At 32.7% G+C, this 18,831-nt stretch overlaps 2 protein-coding genes across 2 annotated transcripts; both read left to right on the top strand.

Moving 5' to 3' along the window:
• Positions 1 to 11,879: 11,879 nt before the first annotated feature.
• On the top strand, positions 11,880 to 12,685 carry LOC106399452 (auxin-responsive protein SAUR72). Its single transcript, XM_013839935.3, has one exon. The coding sequence runs from the start codon at positions 11,984 to 11,986 to the stop codon at positions 12,362 to 12,364; it is 381 nt and encodes a 126-aa protein (XP_013695389.1). The 5' UTR covers positions 11,880 to 11,983; the 3' UTR covers positions 12,365 to 12,685.
• A 1,765-nt stretch (positions 12,686 to 14,450) lies between these two features.
• LOC125582991 lies at positions 14,451 to 15,558 on the top strand. Its single transcript, XM_048749506.1, has 2 exons — positions 14,451 to 14,459; positions 14,695 to 15,558. The coding sequence occupies exons 1-2, from the start codon at positions 14,451 to 14,453 to the stop codon at positions 15,556 to 15,558; spliced, it is 873 nt and encodes a 290-aa protein (XP_048605463.1).
• Positions 15,559 to 18,831: the final 3,273 nt, after the last annotated feature.

Raw genomic sequence — 18,831 nt, 5'->3', positions numbered from 1 at the left:
CTAGTGGCTCTGTACCATCCAAAAATAGGTATGTTCCATCTGCTTCAGAGGACAAAAACGATCTTGAGAACATAGCAAAAGATGAGTTGCGGCGCGAGAGAGCAAAATTGAATATGTGTGTTTATAGATTGGATCTTCGAAGACCATTGTCCTTTTGCCGTTGGTAATTCATAATTATCCCCTGGATGTATCCCATCTAACTCAACCTATTGGACAAGGTCATTATAAATGTCAACATGTTTTCAATTATGACATAGTAAAACTTCTGTGTGGTTTAGTAACAGTGGGTTGATTTCTTGTTTATGCAGAGAATGAGAACTTGTAATAGCTTCCAACTGAGACATGGGAGGTTAATCTTCCCGAGCTTCCACAACCAACATAAACTAAATTTTCAGGATTCTACCTAATGATTGCAACAATAGTTTCTTAATGATTGACGTTATTCATTCAGTTAGATTGTTGTTATTCATTAAGTTTTTATTTGATTGATTGCATCAAAATTTTGATGCATCCCTATGTAAGTACAGAAAACATATTCTAAAGATATATAATTTGTGTATATGAATATGGAATAACATATGTTATATTCTGTGTACACTTCCCTTCACTACAAGAAAACATGACATTACCGACTGCATGTTGCTACTAATTTTGCAGTCGCAAAATATTCCGCCTGAGTAGCGACTGTTTTGTAACTATTTTGTTACTAACTCTTTTTAGTCGCAAAACAGTCGCTAATCTGCGATTTAAAAAATACGTTGCAAAACAGTCGCTAATTACCAACAGATTTGCGACTATATGATGTAGTCGGTACATGTAGTCGCAAAATAGTCGTTAATTAGCGATTGTTTTGCGACTACTTACTCTATACACTAATTTTAAGAACATATTTGAGGTATAGAGCATGTAGTCGCAAAACAGTCCCTAATTAACGACTATTTTACTACTACATGTCCCGACCATATCATATAGTCGCAAATCAGTCGTTATTAAATACCTAAACTCAAATTTTAACTCCTATACCCTAAACCCCAAACTAAACCTATATAAAACCATAAAATCTAACCTTTCTATCTTATAATCTAAACTAAACTAAACTTAAACATAAATTATTGTTTTGAAAATGATATGATCATAATATAATCATTAAATATAAACATCATATGTATTATATATCTTATGTCATAAACTAGAAAACTATTAATAAAAAAACATTTAAACTATAATCTTTTTATACTTTAACTTCCAATCTTAAAATTATAACAAATTTAGTTTTTTGAAAACTTAATCTCAAACCGTAACTCTAACCCACAAAACCTTGAATCTTCAATCAAACTATATACCCTAAACCCTTACTTCAAACATAAATCATACATCCACTAAATATTAACTTCAAATCTAAACTTCCAAAACACAAATCTTAAACTTAAACTCTAAATCTATTTTTCTTTAAACTTCATTTTAAATTTTAACTTCTATACCCTAAACTATATTCCTTAGACCTTGTAACATAAATACATATTCCAATTATAATATTTTAAAACTCAAACTCTAAATTTGAATTATAAAGCTATAATCTTTCAAAATCTGGTCTCAAATCATATATTTATTTCCAAAATTTAGTCTAAACCCTAAACCATAACCTTATATATATCTTTTAACATTTCATATTTACATTAAAAGAAATCTCCTCAGATAATATTTAAACAAGATCAAAATAAACTCTGCTAGTCGACAAAAATAGAACTCTGATAGCAATCCCTCTCCTCTTTTCTTATTGGTTGAAACCAAGATGGGGTGGATAGCAATTATACACCACTGATTACAAAAAATCAATGGTTCAGATTTATTCAGATTGTGTTTCTATAACTCACATCTCTCCCCTGTCCTACTACGATCTTTCTGTATCTCACTATCTCTCTCGCACAATCTTCATTCTTGTACAGAATGAACAACAAATTAATCAATACAGACTGAGAGAATAAGAAGAAGCAATCTCACTATCTCTCGCACAATTCTTCGTTCAATATGTGTTGATGAAGATGGTGAAGCGTGACGGCAGAGAAAGGTTAGAAGATAGACGGAGAGAAGAAGAATCTCAGACGACGATGTTCACACCGGAAGAGGCTCAGACGACGGCGGATCTGAGTGAAACAGCATGAAGAAGAAGGAGGAGCTTCCGGGTGGAGACGGCAGAGGAAGAAGATGTCACGAAGAAGCAGAGATGGAGAGTGAGCTTTAGTGTGGCACTGTGGCTCCTCAACTCGCGGCGTGGAATGTGGAGGAGAGGGAGCACCGGTTTGGAAGGAGGACTGGAAGATCCGGTGTATGGCTCCTCAACTCCGCCTTTGTCTTAGGAGGCAAGCCGTCGTCTCCGTCTCCGGCAAATAGATATATGTATAATATTTATATGTATTTATGTAAATAAGATTTTATATTATTTGTATTTGTATTTTATAAATAATTAATGCAATTTTTATTTATATTTAATAAATAATTATTGCAATTTTTTTTTGTTTTTGCTTTTATTTTTTACGACTAATTAGCGACTGTAATTTTACTACCAAAATCCGACTATGAACATGAGTTGCAAAGTAATCATGTATTAGTCGCAAGTTAGCCGGCAACTGTTGCGACTATTTTGCGTCTAAATAGCCACTACTAACCGTAATCGTAAAGCAGTCGCAATGCAGTAGTAAAAATAACGACTGATTTACGACTCTTTGAATTAGCGACACAACAATTAGTGACTACGTTGATCAGTCGCAAAACAGTCGTAATAGTGCTTTTTGCGACTGATTTACTACTGATGTCGTAGTCGGTAATTACATGTTTTCTTGTAGTGCTTGTTGACAAGCATGTTCATACATGTGTACACCTAATCCCTTGTACAACTACATTAAACCCTCTTTTGTCTCCCAACTACCTGCGACCACACCCTTGTTAACAGCGACGAAGAAGTACACATATTCTTTTGATTCACTTTTGATGTACACATGTACACATCCCACGGTGTACACAAATAAGTGATACACAAATAACTATAAATAACATACCAAAACATCCAAAAAATCAGTGTTATGCACATTACATTACAACAAAATAACCATACACACCTAAGTTTTTTACTTCAACTCAACTGGTCTCCTACATATCAAGAGAACACCAACTCTTTGCAAATATCCTTATTTAGTGTACATGTGTACATCTCTTTATTTATTGTACACATCTATGCTATTACACTTTATCGTACACACGCACAACAAATCTCCAAAAACCACTGCCTACGTACACCACCATGTGTCCACATGGAATATCCGAAGACACATTATAGCTAATTGAAAATTGATTTTGATCTTGGCTCTTTGGATCTTAACCTCAAGCAGGTGTTAAAGACGAAGATTAGGATGACAATAGTGATGTTGTTGACGATAGTGATGATAAGATAAACAATCTGGTATGATAGATATCTTATCAACGTTGCAAGTATTTTTTTTTTTTGTCATCTGGAACTTCATGACTCGTATAATGCAAACTAAATTGAGTTTTGCGTTATGTTCATCAATTTGTTGTTTTTCCATTATAGTTGAAGTTTTTGCAACAAAAATGTATCAAAGTTATTCAATTTCAGTTTCTTTTTCTTTTTAGGTGCGCTTGATTGGGAAGAAAGATCAGGGGTGGAAAAGTGGTAATTCAAAAGAAACGAGAAAAAGCAAAAGAAACCAGAAAAATCAAAAGAAACTAGACAACATGAACAGTTACACTTTTGTGAGAGCAAATTATGTCATTTCACACAAGAAACTACCCATGTAGCATAAACTGTCCAAGGATGTAATAAAAAGTTATAAACTGCCCCATTATGTAAATTACTCGTCTTGATCAAAGCATATTTATGAGGAGCTTATAAAACAACGGGGTGATTGGTAAGTGTTATGAGTGTTTTCTACAGTTTTTTTTTTCTATATCCACTTTAGTTTACCAATCATGCTTTAAGAAAATTTCAAAGTTACAACCATAAAAACTAAAATAGGAAACAAAATAACTTTGGAAATCAATTTTTCTATAACTTTATATTTAGTGCTCAGGAAATAATTAATCTACAGTTACCGCAATAAAACCTACGGCTATTATTCTAAAGCAAAAAAATAAAAAATACAGCACTTATCAATCATCTCGTGAAATTTATGACAAAGATCGAGATATTGATGAAATCTACTCACTTTCCAAACAAGAATCTACCAATCTTTTACCAATACAAGTTAGCCTTCAAGAATCAAACAGTCGATTGCCAGAAAAAGAAAAAAAGAATCAAAGTGTCAGACCAGTGTTATGACTAGATTAAGAAACTTAAGCAGGACTGCAGGAGTATTCGATGGTTTCATGTTTTCCCCCTAAACGTATAAGAGGGCTTTTATCAGCTATTTTTTGGCTGATAGTTGATGACTAAGTATTTGTTGTGACATTATCTAGCTTTTTTTTTTTTTGTCAACGACATTATCTAACTATAAATTATAATAAAGACTTTTAGTCAAAAAAAATATAATAAAGACTATTAAATCAGGAAAAAAATGAAAGTAAGAAAAGGATAGAAGCAAACGGCCTAACGGGCAACTGTGATAGTGGAGAATAGGCCCCATAACTTTTTATTTCGCTAGTTATTTTATTTCATTTCGTATCAAATTGCGAAGAATAGTCACGTTAGTTTGTACGGTATGACACGTAAGGGAGAGAAAAAGTTGAAGTGGGTAGGTTACCCTGTACTACAGCACCGTACGGATATGTTTTCAATAGTTTATGTAATCCAAATTCAAAATGCACCCATAATTCCTTTCACATGACTCCATTCCCCTCTTTATTGCTACTAGTTAGGCCTTGGCATTCCGGATATTGGTTCGTTTCGTGTATTTCGGATTTCGGATTGTTCGGATAGGAAGCTAGATCGATCTATTTTTGGTTCGGTTTAGTGCAGATAGTTTCATGTTTGGTTAGGTTCGGATAGTAAAATTAGGAAACAGAAAATACCAGAAAAAAATTGGTTCTCATTTGGTTTCGGTTCGGGTTGGGATAGTTCGGATAATTTGGGTAAAATATCGGTTATTTAGGATAAAATATCAAATAATTAGAATGATTTAGATAAAAAGATTTGGATATTTCTGATCACTTTGGATATTTTGTATAAAATTATCTGGATACTTTCGAATACTTTCAGGTAGTTCGGATACTTTATAATAATTTAATTATCTTCAAATATTTTTGGATACTTTTAATAGATTTTTTTTTTAAAAAATATATGTATATATTTAGTTATGTTAATATGTGTATATAATTAATATTTTTATATATTCGGGTATCCGTTTGGTTCTCGGTTCGATTCTCGGTTCAGTTATTTCAGATATAGAAATATAGAAACCGTTTGGGTATTTGAGAATTTTGGTACTGTTCTGGTTAATTCGGATATTTCGGTTCGGTTCGAATTTGGTTTTTCGGTTCCGTTTGCTTTGCCCAAGCCTACTACTAGTATTTACTTCTACCAACCAATTGATTGTGTTTTTACAACTATTTGATTGGTAGGAAAGTGATACTATTTGATTAGTAATTTAGTAGTATATAAAGTGATACTAAATGGATGAGTTAATAATGTTAAATTATAAATTTTGAAGTAAAGTGATACTATTTGATTAGTAGTAAGGTAATACTAAATGGATTAGTTAATAATGGTAAATTATACATTTTGGAAAAAAATTATATGCAGATGATATCCACATGCAACAGTTGTAAATTGCAGCGATTAGTAAACGGATAAGGCGGTAAAAGCAGTCTTAGCAACATCAACCAACTTAGTTTACTACATTCGGAGAGAGCTAAGTATATGAATATCGAAGCGGTGACATACTCGTCAATGATGCAATAACGCGTTCCGCGTTACAGCTAACAAATCAGAGTGAAGTTTCAAGCTGTTGACGTGTGTGACTGTCTCGATGATTGAAGGTAATGCCTACTTAGTCGTTATAACCTTTTCAGTTGGAGGAATATTCTCTCGTCTGTGTCTTTGCATAAACTAACTATTTCTTAATCACATCCCTTTTCTTTCTCTTTTATATCAAATATATATATGACCATCAGATGCTTGTTTCTATGCATATCTTAAATACTTTTGATGTCTATCTGTTATGTTTGATTATTTTATCCATTTTCATAAAATAATACTACCTAATTTGTCAACAAAAATATCAACGAGCAACTACCTTCAGAAATAGTCAGTTTATATAACAATGCCTAGCTTTGAGTTTTCTATTGGGTAAGGATGAATACAATGGATAATGTACTAAGTACTGCATGATTCAAGCCGTCTTTTCGACTGGATATATATCAGTTTAATTATATTATCTGATTGGGAAAAGGCCCTCTAAATATAAACTTTAGTCAGTGATCATATTGAAATTGGCACTATGCGTGAGGTTTGAGCTTTTCCAAATCTTCAAGAAGTTGAAAAACATATTAAGAAATATAGGAGTTCCACGGAAATTGAAGAAAGAGTTGTAAAGGAATCAACTACTCGAAAGCTTGTTATAATTTCGTAGACACAGTCTCCACCCTACTTAACTGCTTCTGTTCTTTTTTAATTACAATCTAAGATAGCCATCAAGTCAAAATTCTAGTTGTGGTAAAACTGAAAACTTGGGAATTCGAAATTTCTAAATTAGACGAAGCATACCAAAGATGCATGTCGGTATATAATTAATTTTTATAACTATAAGTAGTAGGAGACTACTTCAATTTGATTATTCCATATCATACGTGGCATAGTTAATATATATAAATTACCACAAAGTTAGGAGACTAACACCATCTCCTACGGGATTCTTCTCGTTGGGGTTCTTATATTATGTATATGTATATGTATATATTATATATGTATAAATAATTATGGAGTTCACAATTATTGTGGAAACCCATAAATAAGAGTTCTTAGGGATTTTTAAAAGAGAAATTCTTGGGTTCACCTTCTAAGGTAGAAGTTCACCATCCAATAGTGTTTGATTATTTGATATTTGATATCTTTTAAAAGAAGAAATAAAATTGAATATCCAAATTATATTATATTTTTAAAATAAAATAATAAAAATAGATAAAAATAGTTACAAAAAATAAATTAATTAATATTGTAAATCTTCAGCAAAATACTAAACCCTATACCCTCAATCCTAAACCCTAAACCCTAAACGTTAAACCTTAAACTTTGGATAAACTCTAAACTGTTGGAAAATCTTACCCTAAATCATACATTAAAAAATAAATTTTAATAACACTAAACCATAAATCCTAATCACTAAACCCTAAACTCTTGGGTAAATTCTGAACCCTTGGATAAATCATAAACTCTAGGGTTTAATTTTAAATATTTTTGATTTAGAGTTCATGATTTATCCAAGGGTTCAGGGTTTATCCAAGGGTTTAGGGTTTAGTGATTAGGTTTTAGAGTTTGGGGTTTAGTGTTAATAAGATTTAGTTTTTAATGTATGATTTAGGGTTTAAAATTTTTCAATAGTTTACGGTTTATCCAAGATTTAAGGTTTATAATTTAGGGTTTGGAGTTTAGGATTTAGGGTATAGGATTTAGTATTTTGCTAACGGTTTAACAATATTTTTATACTGAAACTATTATATAAATAAAAAATATGATTATATGTTTATATAAACAGTAAATTTTCACTAACAAATATTTATTTTGGTTATAAAGTAAAAAATTAAAGGATCATTTTGTAAATAAAAAAGTATGCATCTATTATAGAGGAATGTTATTTCTTCCTCTAAATATAGAGGTGAAAATAGCAATATCTATTTTAGAAGAAGAAATATATAGTAGGGTTGAAGTGATTTTATCTCTAAATGCTATTATAGAGGCAAATACAGATATTGGTTGGAGATGCTCTAGGAAGTAGGAACCCTTACCTATGGGGTTCCATAAAAAATTGTGGACCCCACAATTACTTATACATATATATATATATATACATATATATATATATATATATATATATATATATATATATACATAACACATATATTAAGAACTCCAACGGGAAGAACCTCCGTTGGAGGTGCTCTAAAGTCATCTTTAACGCATTGCATAAGTGGGGTTCTTAGTGCATGGATTCCACAAAAATGCTAAAAACCGGTTACAAAAATGGCCAAATAAGAACCGATTTAAGTGGGTTTCTTGCACTGTTTGCGGATCCCACTAACACGTAGCGGTCCGCGATCGGTTTACTTTTTAATTTTTTTTTTTTTAATCAGAAAAAAAATTAAGAACTCAGATGGGTTTATGGATAATGATGCTAAAGGGTTTAAAGTTGCAACCCCCAAGTTGTGTAAGGGGACACACACTTTTGATAACCAGTGAAAGTTAGGTGACATCACATCCTTGCCTTTAAAGTTCTATTCTTTACAGAATGATTCTATACAGCGCTGCTTTACTTTTCTCCCTCTCTCTAACATACACACACATGGTGATGGTCTTCATGATATCCATGCACGGCACCACTATGACGCTCTAATCTATTTTCAAAATAATAGAATATATATGACAAATAGATATATGTGCAAGTCACAAAACAGCATTGCATCTAAGGTTTAGAAAATATCAGTTAGTCTCATCATGAACCTATAATTAATTTGTCATAGTTAATTGTTATAAGAGTTGCTTAGTGGGATGCTTCTTCTAGAGGGTTACATGTTATCTATTATCAAAATTAACTCGTGTCGTCTACTGCCAAACATGAGTACATGACTGATCACTTCTCTATAGCTTGGTTCAGTCAAGACGGTACTCTCTGCATAAGTCATCACAATTATGTGCTTGAGTGGCTTGTGTTTACACTATGAAAGTGATTTAGATTTATGTTTACACCATGAAAACGCAATTTGTTAGTTTTTTATAACGTACGATCTTATAATTTAGTCTACATGTGCAATTAATTAATTAGATTTTGAAGAAAAAATATATTACATAGTGGAAACTTACAAGTAACTAAGTTTTGTTTTAGTTCAAAATGATGATTACATGAGGGTCTGAATATGACCAGAAGAAAACAAAACAAACCTGTGAAGTCTTTGGGGGTGAGTATATGGACCTATTTGTATAATTTGACTTTCGAAAATTCATATTTTACACAAATGATTCATACTTTCACACTTAGTCCAAAATCTAGAAGCATTTGGCATTGTTAGGGGGTCAACTCAATTTGTTTTATAATTTTTTACATTCAAAATAATGATATATTGAAAACAAGGCGATGTATAACCCTTGCCCTTTATCATGTATATTCTGAATAGGATAAGCGAATAAACTTGTTAGCTACATAATGTAGGAGTCCATGGAAATAAATATAAATACTAGAATCTAAAGAAAGCTTTGTTGTTATTATTGTGTGTATCTAAAGCAATAAATATTGACCTGAAGATATATAGTTCTTGCATAGATTGAAGATTATTGAATATTTGCCCTTTGTAGCACCAGTCACTCGCCTGTTACCAGTGACAATCTTATTGCATTTTCTTTCTAGAAACTGCTGAACCAGTAATTTTGTTAATATCTTTTTGATAAAGGATAATTTTTTTGATGTTACAACATCAGGAAGATATACTCTGATCATGAATCTCGTTTTGTCATATGACTCATGATATAGATTATATACTAAAAAGACATGTATATCCTATAATTGATAGGATAACCAGGCTAAGCTAATCCGTATATCTTAATCCTACTATCCATAATACATATTAATTTAACTTCTGTATTGTCTTGATATACCCAGTTTATGATAATGCAAGCTTGTTATTATAAAACGAATAAAATATGCTAGATCAACAATTAAAAATATCATATCCAGAACTAAATATTTTTTCTAAATATAATACAGTTATATCACATATTAAAATGACAAAAGTTATATCACATATTTTCCCCATTTTTTTAGAAATTTGGATTTTTCTATTTTAAATTCGGTTGTATCAAGAAATCCAAACAGTTTATCTATACAGAACAAGAATATTAAGAGTTTTTTTTTTTTTTTGAAACACGAGAGTTTTTTTAGTTTAGTTTAAAATCAATATATAGTTCCAGCTTAGATTGAAGTTTAGTGAATATTGGCCTCTTGTATCATTAATCACTTACCAGTAATAAAATTAGTTGCATTTTCTAATAACTACTTAACTAGTTATTTCGTTAATGCGTTTTTCCGATTTCGGCGAGAAAATGTGTTTTCCAGATTTGGCGGGAAAATGTGTTTTTCCGGTTTTGGCGGGAAAATTCTGTTTTCCAGTTTTGGCGGGAAAATACGTTTTTCCGGTTTTGGCGGGAAAATTCTATTTTCTGGTTTTGGCGGAAAAATTCCATTTTCCGGTTTTGGCGGAAAAATGTGTTTTTCCGGTTTTGGCGAAAATGCGTTTTTCCGGTTTTGGCGGGAAAACTTTGTTTTCCAATTTTGACGGAAAAATTGTTTTTTCCGGTTTTGGCGGGAAATGCGTTTTTTCCGGTTTTGGCGGGAAAATTCCGTTTTCCAGTTTTTGCAGAAAAATTGTGTTTTCTGGTTTTGGTGAGAAAATGCATTTTTCCGGTTTTGGCCAGAAAATACTTTTTGGAGTTTGGCGGGAAAATGCGTTTTTTGGGTTTTGGCGGGAAAATGCATTTTTTTACGGGAAAATGCGATTTTTTGGTTTTGGTCGAAAAGTGCGGTTTTACTGGTTTGGCCAAAAAATGTGTTTTTATGGAAATGTGTATTTTACGTTTTTTTGCGGAAAAACGCATCTTACGGTTTTGGCGGGAAAGTGTGTTTTTCAGTTTTTGCGAGAAAATGCATTTTTTGGTTATAGGAGAAAAATGTATATGCAAAAAATAGAATTTATGGTTTAAAAATAATATTTTGATTTTAAAAAGTCATTTTTGTCATTTATCATTTTGGAGTGAACTAAATGCTTCTACATCCAGATGCACCATTAAAAATCACCTTCATTTGGGTGAGAATTTAAAATGAGTTTTTAAAAATTCAGCCGAGTGATCCATCTGGATGTAGCATTATAATGCACAAAACGAACATCTATTTGCATCTTCCTCCAGATGGATCATCTGGGCGAGCAAACGAACAAGGCCTTAGTTGCATTTTCTAATAACTACTTAACCAGTTATTTCGTTAATGCTTTTGTGATAAATGATATATTTTGAGATGATCATGAACCTAGATTGTCATATGACTCAAGATACAGTTTATACTTAAAAAGTCATGTAATCTCTTAATAATTGATTGAATAACTAGCCTGAGCTAATTGATATCCTAATCCTATTATTCATAATACATAATAATCAAACTTTATTTTTATTCTGTATTATTTAGATACATCCAGTTTAGGATAATGCAAGATTGTTAGTAATCCAAAAGGATAAGAAATATCAGATCTAAAGAATCACAGCCAGAGGTAAATAAATCGTTATAATTTACACCTATATCAAATAGTTTCCCCATTTTGTTTAGGAATTAGATTTTTGTATTTTAAATTCAATTTATAATCTATATGATTTTGTTTGTGAAATCCAAACAGTATATATCATCTCTACATAAAACAAGAAGATCGAGAAATAAGATTTAATTTTTCCATTTTGTTTAACATGAAGATTATTTTCATTTTTTAAGCTAGGCAAATTATATATATCTTGTTTTCAAAAAATATTTTGTTCTAAATTCGGCATATATTATTTTAACCCTAAGTCGATATTTACGAGTCAAGTGTACCTGGCAAGTACTCCTTCCCCCGTACCCACTTTATGCCAAAGCCAAAATTCCAAAACTACCCTCGCCTCTATATAAAAGACTCTGCCTTCCCTCACACTCTCCTTCAACAAAATCTTCTCTCATTGATTCCTTCGTCAAGCCTCAATCACTTTCATCACTCTTCTCTCTCTTTCTCAAACCAACAGCGCGAAGAGATGAAGCATCTGATCCGCCGCCTCTCCCGCGTCGCCGACTCCGCAAACTACAGCCTCCTCCGTTCCGATTCGCAGCGACCTAGCCGCCGTCCACCGGCGCCTCGCCGCTCGAAGAAGCACACATCCTCCGTTCCCGAGGGTCACGTGCCTGTCTACGTGGGAGACGAGATGGAGCGGTTCGTGGTGAGCGCGGAGCTGCTAAACCACCCGGTTTTCATCGGTTTGTTGAACCGATCGGCTCAAGAGTACGGTTACGAACAGAAAGGAGTTCTGCAGATCCCCTGCCACGTGTTGGTATTCGAGCGAATCATGGAGTCGCTTCGGCTCGGATTAGCGGTGCCGAGCGACCTACAAGATGTAATCGGCGACGAGACGATTTGACACGCGAGGGAATCTTTGGTAGTTAGAGAGATATGGATCTGGTTCTTTTTTTTTCGGCTCAGATGCAGTACGACGTCGTGTTGATGGTGTACATAGCTATGTATATTTTTCATTTTTCTGGATGATAGATGATGAAGAAGATTGAAGTTCAAATGGGGAAGGGGAAAGATTAGCGATATTTTTAGGGCTTTTCTTTTTGAATTTTTTTTTCTTTTTTCAAAATTTGTTTGTTGCAAATTTCCTGTTTTTCGCCGGTTTAAGAACCGGTTTGAGACTCTTGTGAAGGTTTAAATGGAAATTGGTTCGGTTTGGTTAATGTAATTTAAGCGTGATTTTCTGGGTTTATTTGAAGAAGATTCTTTTCTCTTCTCGTTGTTTCATCGAGATTAACGGAAGGGCATAGACGTAAATGTGAAAGAAAAGATAATGATGCTCTGCGGCCGTTACTAGAATATTTCTCTGTATTCTTACCCGTTTCTAACGCTTTTCTAGGTAGTAGTTTTCTGTTGCTTTTTGTTATTTAAAAAAAAAAAATTTCCTTATTTTTCTAAGTAGGTATACTGCCAAAATGCATAGTAATATATTGAGAAAATAATCGAATTTCCGGAAATCATGTGGGTTGCGTACGTAGTTCCATCCTTATCAAAATCCAAATACACATAAAATCTTAAACTTGATGCCAAGTCCAATATATAATATGCCTAGGTCACAAAACTATATAAAAACCAGAGAATCACATTAAAAGTTGTGAAAGAGCGGGATAGTTTAATGTGCATATCGTAATTAACAACGATTACATCGTATTGGACTATTAATTAACTCGAACTAGACCTGGTAATATCTTCGAATACTAAACCAAGCTGAGCTCCTTGTAAATAACCTTATAAATATGCATCTGTTGCACACAGCAAGATTATGACCGTTCTTTCAGGTAACCTTGATGTTATGTTAATAATCATACATATATATATATATATAGAAACACCACAAGCACATGTGTATACGACCTGAGTGAACCACATGTGGAAGTTTAACTGCCCCACATCTACGGATTCTCAATGATAGTAGTATGTATGCATAGTGATCGTAGTTTAATTATGAAAACTCTTTAATTATTAGTTGCGTGACCAATCTGAGGAAGGGTAATAATAGAGTTTGAATTTTCGTCCATTTATATGATTTCCCATGTTGCATCACCTGCAGCATCACATGCACCTTATATAAAGCAATTCACAGTCAATCATTAATTGTATGTTTCTTTTGTTTTGTTCTATTTATTGTCAACTAATACGTTTTTATATAGTAAATCTACACTAAACTCGATTGATTCAACTATGTAATATAACCAGAAATTCAAAAGGGGTTGGTGTATGCACATTTACATCAACGTACATAGTAATATTAATTAGATTTTATACTCGTATTATAGTGTCCAAATGATAGAGCCACATATGATCCAAATTCATATATCTAATTTCATTGGAAGGTTTGATTACAGTTGGTTTTATCGAAACAACTATATGAAAATTTATAGTTTTCCACTTCATTTTTTCTAATGTAACATTTATTATGATGATTATGTAAGTGTGAAACAGAGATTTTCGTCATGACTAGAACAAAAGGAAACGACAAGGGGGACATGTACAATTAATATGCTATTGAAATGAAGTGGCAATGACAAGATTTTTGGATATGATTTTCATTTTAAAAAGAAGGTTTCATAAATTGCAAGGGCATAGTAATAAGAAAGTTTTGGGCAGCTCATTTCAAGTATGAATGGGATTATGTTGCTTCGGAGGAAGCGGCTGACCTCCTCATGATTGCTTCAATTCTTTAAACTTCTATTCAATATCTTTCATTCATTTGGGATCACATTTTTATTATAATCATCATATTTCTTTGATAAAATATGACGTTCTACTAACTATTTTGCTCCGTGACATTGACACATAATATAAGAAACGAAATAGTAGTTTAAACATCGTCAATTATTATTCGTTTGGCAAAGAATGCCGTGACCTCGAATATTTCATAGAAGTGAGAAACTCTTCTATCAGAAAATGTTTCTATACCTGTAATGATAACGATGAACATGGTCAGTTTTGAAAATTTTAGGGATCTAAAGCCAATATTTCATTTGATTGTGTTTAGGATCGATTCTGATGATGAATGGGATGCCAAACCTGTTATTAAAGATTTATTGAGCTTTGTCCATAAAAACATTGTATGCACGTGCACATATATCAGTATATGGCGTTTCTCATTTGATATATTCATGCGTTTAGAGAATTGTACCATGTTTATGCCTTGGCTATAAACAATTGTTGAAGATTACATTTTTGATCATCTCTCCAACTCGCATTGTTAAGCTAAGAATACAGAATGGGGAATCGGCATTGTTCTGGTTTGACAATTGGACGCCATTTGGGAGCCTATCTGATCATCTCTCCAACTCGCCTTCACGTCTTGGAATACCGCCTCATGCCACTGTCTCCTCATTGTTCAGGAATGGATCTTGGCACCTTCCACCTGCAAGGACAGAGACACAAGTTCAACTTCAAGCTTACCTTATGACAATCACACTTACTGAAGACCAAGACTACTACGAGTGGGAGATAAATGGTCAGGTCTCAGAGCGATTCAAAACGGGGGAATTATATGCATACCTCTGTGCGGAAAGAGCAGATGTCCAATGGTCCAAGGCGGTCTGGTTCTCAGGAGGAATCCCACGACACAACTTCCACACTTGGTTATTGGTCCTGGATAGAATCCCAACTCGAGATAGGTTGATAAGTTGGGGCATCAACGTCGACGCAAACTGCCTCCTCTGCAACTCAATGCCAGAATCTAGGAATCATCTCTTCTTCTCTTGTTCCTTTAGTTTTCAGCTATGGAGCAAGGTCGCCTCAAGGCTAGAGATACAACCTCAGAGAGGCTGGGAGGACACTCTCAACCAAATGACTGCGCTTCACCTACAGAAATCGCATCGTCTCCTGGTACTAACGGCTTGGCAAGCAACGACTTATTGGCTCTGGAATGAGAGGAATGCTAGACTGCACTCTAACACTTTCCGATCTGTCGATAGTATCTTCAAACTCCTTGATCGCCAACTAATCAACAAGGTTCAGAGCTTCAGAGAATTGAACCCTAGGAGATCCTCGCAGATGATGCAAAGGTGGATTCGCTTTGCATGATTCGTCACTCCCGTTGTCTTCACCTTAGCTACTTCCCCAAATATCACATCATCCCTACGATCTCACCGTTCCCTCTCGCGATCGCAGGTCCTCGCTCTCATCGCTTCATATCATGACTTTCCGACTTCCATACTATTTCTTTTGGGCTATTTTAAACTGGGCAAGGAAACTATTTGGGTTATAAAACTATTGGGCTTTATCAACTAGGTTCCTTATGTGATTCACTGGGCTATGCTCTGTAAAACGTTTTTGGTCTTTTGCTTTAATATTAAGAATGCTTTTTACAAAAAAAAAAAAAGATTACATTTTTGTTGTTGTTCAAGATTTCAGTGATTTCAGTGTCTGTAACAAAAAGAATGATCTTAACTTTGCGACTAAATATGAATGGGCTCCGTTATTGAGCTACGTGTAGAATCTTCATGAGCAGAACTACTGAAGGACCCATTCTAATTTCAGAGCTAATAAAGCCTTAAATGCGGCCCAAGACACTCTGGAAGTAGAAGATTTATATATTTTTTAAAACTCTAATGAACATAAACTACCATCAAGTTGTAATAATTTGATCTTAAAAATTTGAAGAAGATCGTTGGGCAGGCACGTGGAGACTCGAACAGGTTAAATCACATCGTGTGTTTTGTACATAGAAGACACACACTAGAAGCAGAAGCACACATCCTTATTTTATCTAGCTAAGTGAATAAATAAACAAGTTGATGTTGGAAGCTATCACTGACTTCTCTCCTTTCAACTCTATTTAACTATAAACTAATACTCGATAAATTAATAATTTCTATAAATTAATAGATTTCACGGGTTCCAACTTGGACCAGTTTAAAATTTGACAAAAATCGATAAAATAATAAAATAATAATTGCTTAGAAAATTTTATGTAAATATATAATCCAATTAAAATTATAAATTAATAATGTATATGTATACATTTTTTATATAAGCAAAAACCTATTATTATATTTTTTTATGTTCATAATAGTATTATTTTTATATTTTCTTAACACTTAATATATTTTTGATGAGATTTAGTAATATTATATCTTTTTTGAACAAGTAATATTATATCTAAAACCACATTCGAATTTTATGCAATATATATATTATATACACCAAATAATATAATAAATTAATATAAATGTCAAATTTAAATAAATAACAATTAATGTCTATACACTAAAATCAAACATTTTCTTATTTTAGAATAAATATATCTTAAAATAAAAAATCTAATAAAGAAACTTTTGTAAATTAATATCTATATAAATTAATAAAATTTCAAATTCTCAACATTATTAATTTATAGAGGTTCTACTGTATATTCATAATATCCCTCTCTTCACATTTTGTTTTCTTAAAACTTATCTCTTTGATTTTTTTTTTTTTCAGTTTCGAATGAATCTTTTTTTTATGTTATATAAATTGACCACTTAAGTTTACATGGGGCGACACCTCAGATTTATAAACATATACAGCATCTCCATGTATATATATACTCATCTTTCTTTCAGAATAAAATTTTACAATTTTTAATGCTTCTAAAAATGCATACTTTCTTGAAACAAGAAAAAATGAAAAAAATAGAAATACTGAATTACAGGATTCGTCTTTGCATAAATAACAAGAAGTCAAATTTCAGATCCATTTACAGTTAATGGTGAAAACTGAGGTTCAAAATTCAATATATCACTTTTGTCAGCAACTAAAATTAACAATATGTTTTATTTCGAAATGATATAAATTCGGCCAGACAAAAATGATATAAATTTGGTGTAAATCAAGAATTTATAGTCTGAAAACTTACACTGAAATCTAGTTTTCCAGAATAAATAATTAGAATAAGCAATACTTAATATTTAATAAATTAATACGTTTTGGGCCTTTGAAAATATAATGGAGGTTGATCTAGATCGGGCGGTAGATAATGTCAAATAATGATTAATTCTAGGAATAAAAAAGTGCAAAATATATACTTATAGATTCATGTTATAAAAGTAATGGAAAAATTTCTCTTTATTCATAACATAAAAGTTTCTTATATATGAGATTACACCGTCATAAATAAATAGAAAGTGTATAAATCATAATCTTTTGGTTATGAGTCATCCATAATCTGGTTCATAACACTTCCCATTGGATACAATAACTATTTAAAGCTTCTGATGTGTTTTAATGTTGCCTCACTAAAACCTTACCAGGAAAACCCAATTGGGACAAAACCATGGTGAAGGAAAAAGAGTACAACACACATTACTCCCCCTGATTTGGACATTACTGAAGGTCCCTTGGACCTCTCCAATTTTCTGCAATCCGTGGATGATGAAGATCTTGGGCAGAATATGCTTCGTCCTCGAACATGATAGTTGGTTCTACTTTACCATCGGCCATGCCACAATCTGATCGAACATATTGAGTGATCGACCTCAAATACACACACACGAAATCTTGGATGATGTTGATGTGATATGTGTGTACCACCATGTGTAAAACATAATCTATCTGAAAACAAATCAACAAAACCAAATAACCCCTCTTTGGGCTGGTTAGTATAAAATAAATCAAAATCAAAAGCTTCTTCATCGTCCTTCTTATGGACCAATCAGATCAGTGTCTAAAACAAGACTTCTGCATCGTCCATCTCAGGACTAAATGAACTTCTTTATCGTCCACCTTTGGACTGAATGGATCAGTATCGAAAACAAGTGATCTCACGCCCATGTACTAGATAATGGGTGAGACTGGTCGATATTAAATCTCTTGAGTACCCTTTTCTGTATATACTATTTGATGCACAAGAATTTCATTATTAATGTACTCAAGCTATAATCTCAAACAAAACTTTGTTTTCCAAGATCTTTCATCTCAAACTCTTTCTTGAGATATTCAACTGTTTGGGAAATTGTATCCAGAGGTTCCTAGGATATTCAGATCATATACTTTGATGATCATCAATATTGTTCTCGAGAACTTGCTGTACTTTCAGCTCAATACCCTCTAGTACTTTCATTATCCAGTGGACCATATAAATATGCAGTCACTACATCAACTTGCTGCAAGTCTAATTTTCTCTTTTATATAGCCAGACTTATGAGAAATCTAAAAGTAGTTGCATCCACCACATGGGAGTATGTCTCCTCATAATCTATTACTGGTCTTTGTGAGAATCCTTGTGCAACATCAGCTTTATATCTCACGATTTCTATTCCTCACAAGACCCATTTATATCCACTGGTTTTAACATCATATGGCGTCTTAATCATATGG

Source organism: Brassica napus, chromosome C3 (assembly GCF_020379485.1).
Source record: "Brassica napus cultivar Da-Ae chromosome C3, Da-Ae, whole genome shotgun sequence".
Lineage (NCBI taxonomy): Eukaryota > Viridiplantae > Streptophyta > Magnoliopsida > Brassicales > Brassicaceae > Brassica > Brassica napus.
The sequence above is the reverse complement of the archived record's forward strand: the minus strand, read 5'-3'. Positions and strand labels throughout refer to the sequence as shown.